Here is a 2,662-nt window from a genome sequence, read left to right as displayed (position 1 = left end):
CATAATTGGAAGAGACACAAATGTTATCTAGCATTCCACCCTGACTCCTCAAATTCATGGGCTTCTCACATGCTATTACCTCAACAGCTTAAAGCCTAAAGTCTCATGGAAATATCATCTAAATCAGAATGGGTGAGATTCGAGGTAAGAGTCACCCAGAGGCAAATTTCCTCCCCAGTTATGAACTTGTGAAACCAAGCATGTTATGTATATCCAAAATATAATAGGTCAGGCAAGTCCATTCCAAAAGGGAGAAATGGAGAAAAATGGGGGGGGGGGCGGTAACAGATTCTGAGAAAGTCTAAAACCAAATTGTATTAGAACTTAGAGCTCAATAACTTAATGAGGTAAAAAAAATATTAACTTCAAATCAAGAGAAGTTAAGACAGAAAGGGGTAAAAAAAATTGTTGTCTAAAGTGTCACCATCAGGATGTCAGGACTCAAATCCAAGTGGTCTAATTCCATAGACAGATGCATTGTTCTTGGAACAGAGAGAGAGAGAGATCCAGAACTGTGAGGTGCCTTTAGAACAATGTCATGTAGATTTCTAGCAGGAGGCTTGACAGAAAAGGCTGTACTTTAGAAGGGTGCACTGTGCATACGAGACTGTGAGGTGTCAGTACACAAAACCCGAAATGTTGCACAATCTCCTAGGAAAGGGCAGGGAGAAGCTGTGACACCAGTCAGTGTTTGTGTGACAGAATTAAGAAAAGGACTTCAGAGAAGCACAGAGAGCATCCCAGCATGCAGTGAAGCCAGGTGAAGTTGGGCAGCTGCTCTCCTTCCCTGGCTTCATGCTGTAGCTCCCGTTACTGTGAAGCAGTTTTGGCTTCACAGAGCAGGTGGGTTTCTATGGGCAGCCTTGTCATTAAGCAGAGGCCCAGGACCTCAGGGGTGCAGTGGTGAAGCTTTGAGTCCTTGAAATTTAGGGGATTAAACAAAGTAAGAATGGCCAGGGGTGGTGGCACATGCCTTTAATCCCAGGACTTGGAAGGCAGAGGTAGGATGATTGCTGTGAATTTGACACCAACTTGAGACTGCATAGTTAATTCCAGGCCAGCCTGGGCTAGAACGAAACTCTACCTTGAAAATAAAAAATAAATAAATAAAAAACCATAAAAAGCAAGGATGCACTTTCAGTCGGTTCTCCAAGAATCACAACCTGGAACGACAGTTCATCCGGAGGTAACGGGAAGAAATACTGGTGGAGGGAGTAACTACATCTCCAGTCACACTGTCCTGACAGCACTGAAAGTCACTTCTTAAGTTTCTGTACTTTTTGCACCATTGGGAGGTTGTGGTTTTTCAAAATCTTCAGGTACTGGTCCCTTGTTGGCCAATAGTTCTTTGCTTAAGTTCTTCTCTCCTTTTATATTACCACAAACAGCCAAAAGCCTGGTGTGGCCTTCACACTTTTTGTTTTCATGCTAAAGACTGTAGGAATATTTTAATGCTTTAATTACATTATGTGATAATATTGCCATCTATTTTATAAGTTAAAGGTATGAGAATGTATGAAATAGAAATGGCAGGGGAAAAAAAAAAAAACTAAACATGGGTCAGGAAGGTGAATTCTTCCAACACCAGAGGCCAAAAAAAAAAAAGCCTACAGGTCCCAAGGAGGAAGCCGGGCAGGCGACAGGTGTAGTATATCGGCTCCTGGTATGGGTTTGAGCTCATGTTTGCACCAGGAAGGAGTCGAGGCTTGTCTCCTGCCTTGGTCTGTGGTTGAGAGTGTATGTAGTCTTGTCAGTGAAGATGGAAGTTTTGGGAGGGAAAAAGGCATCTGGTTACCTACATGGAGTTGGTCCCCTGGTGGCCGCAAGTGGGTTCTGTGTTGAGGGAACTGGGTAAAATGTCGAAAGTAAATGTGTGGAAGCAAAAGTAAACCGTTTCCTCTTCCCCCCAACCCCAAATTCTTCAAGGGCACACGAGTTCTTCTCTCAGACGTAGAAGAGCCTCACTCTGGATGTGCTTACAAGAAGATCGTTGTCAAAAAACTTTGTCTCTATGATGACGTTCCCCGTTAGGACATTGGCTGCCATCATCTGGGACCTGGGCGCTGCCTCTATCAAGGACTGCCAGGTATTTGTGGAGTTAGGGATCACAAAGCCAAACTCGAAGAACCATTCTTCTAGGCGCTGCCCTTTGAAGTACACCTTTTGTTCCAGGCAGAATTTTCCCATTTGTTCTGCTGAGGAAAAGTTCATTTCTGGAGGCACTGCCTTGCACTTGAGGATTTTCTTGGGAACACAGGCTTCAGGTTCCACTCCAGGGATGGACAGGTCTTCTGTTCCTTGCCAGAGGATCTTCCCTGTCTCGGCATCCCAAACATTCATCCAATTTAGTTTGAATCCTCTCAGGATCTCCCTGGCCCGCTCATCCTTGGCTGACATGATGCGGTGGCTGCTGCCTGTGCCTTGCAGATGATGCTCCACCAACAGGTCCGAGCCGCAGGCCGGCCTGGAAGCCTCAGGTGAGCAGTGGCAGGGGCCAGACCCCCACTGTCCTCTCCCTCCCCTCAGCTCTTCGCCTTCAGCACTTTTGAAATCACTGTAGCTGGATATAATAGTTACTTGTCTTGTTGATGTGACAAAATACCTGGCAAAAGTGACTTAAATGAAGAAGGTTTCCTTCAGGAAATTACTGCTTACCATGACT

The 2,662-nt window shown here is 45.1% G+C and overlaps 1 protein-coding gene across 1 annotated transcript; it reads right to left on the bottom strand.

Moving 5' to 3' along the window:
- Positions 1-1,900: 1,900 nt before the first annotated feature.
- LOC101605738 (retinal rod rhodopsin-sensitive cGMP 3',5'-cyclic phosphodiesterase subunit delta-like) lies at positions 1,901-2,397 on the bottom strand. Its single transcript, XM_045135407.1, has one exon. The coding sequence runs from the start codon at positions 2,395-2,397 to the stop codon at positions 1,945-1,947; it is 453 nt and encodes a 150-aa protein (XP_044991342.1). The 3' UTR covers positions 1,901-1,944.
- Positions 2,398-2,662: the final 265 nt, after the last annotated feature.

This window comes from Jaculus jaculus, chromosome 15 (assembly GCF_020740685.1).
Source record: "Jaculus jaculus isolate mJacJac1 chromosome 15, mJacJac1.mat.Y.cur, whole genome shotgun sequence".
NCBI classification, from domain to species: domain Eukaryota; kingdom Metazoa; phylum Chordata; class Mammalia; order Rodentia; family Dipodidae; genus Jaculus; species Jaculus jaculus.
Note: the sequence above shows the minus strand (reverse complement) of the source record. Positions and strands in the feature narration are given on the sequence as shown.

What these genes read in the sequence shown, in the direction of transcription:
- LOC101605738 (XM_045135407.1), bottom strand. Translation starts at nt 2,397, where the DNA reads ATGTCAGCCAAGGATGAGCGGGCCAGGGAGATCCTGAGAGGATTCAAA.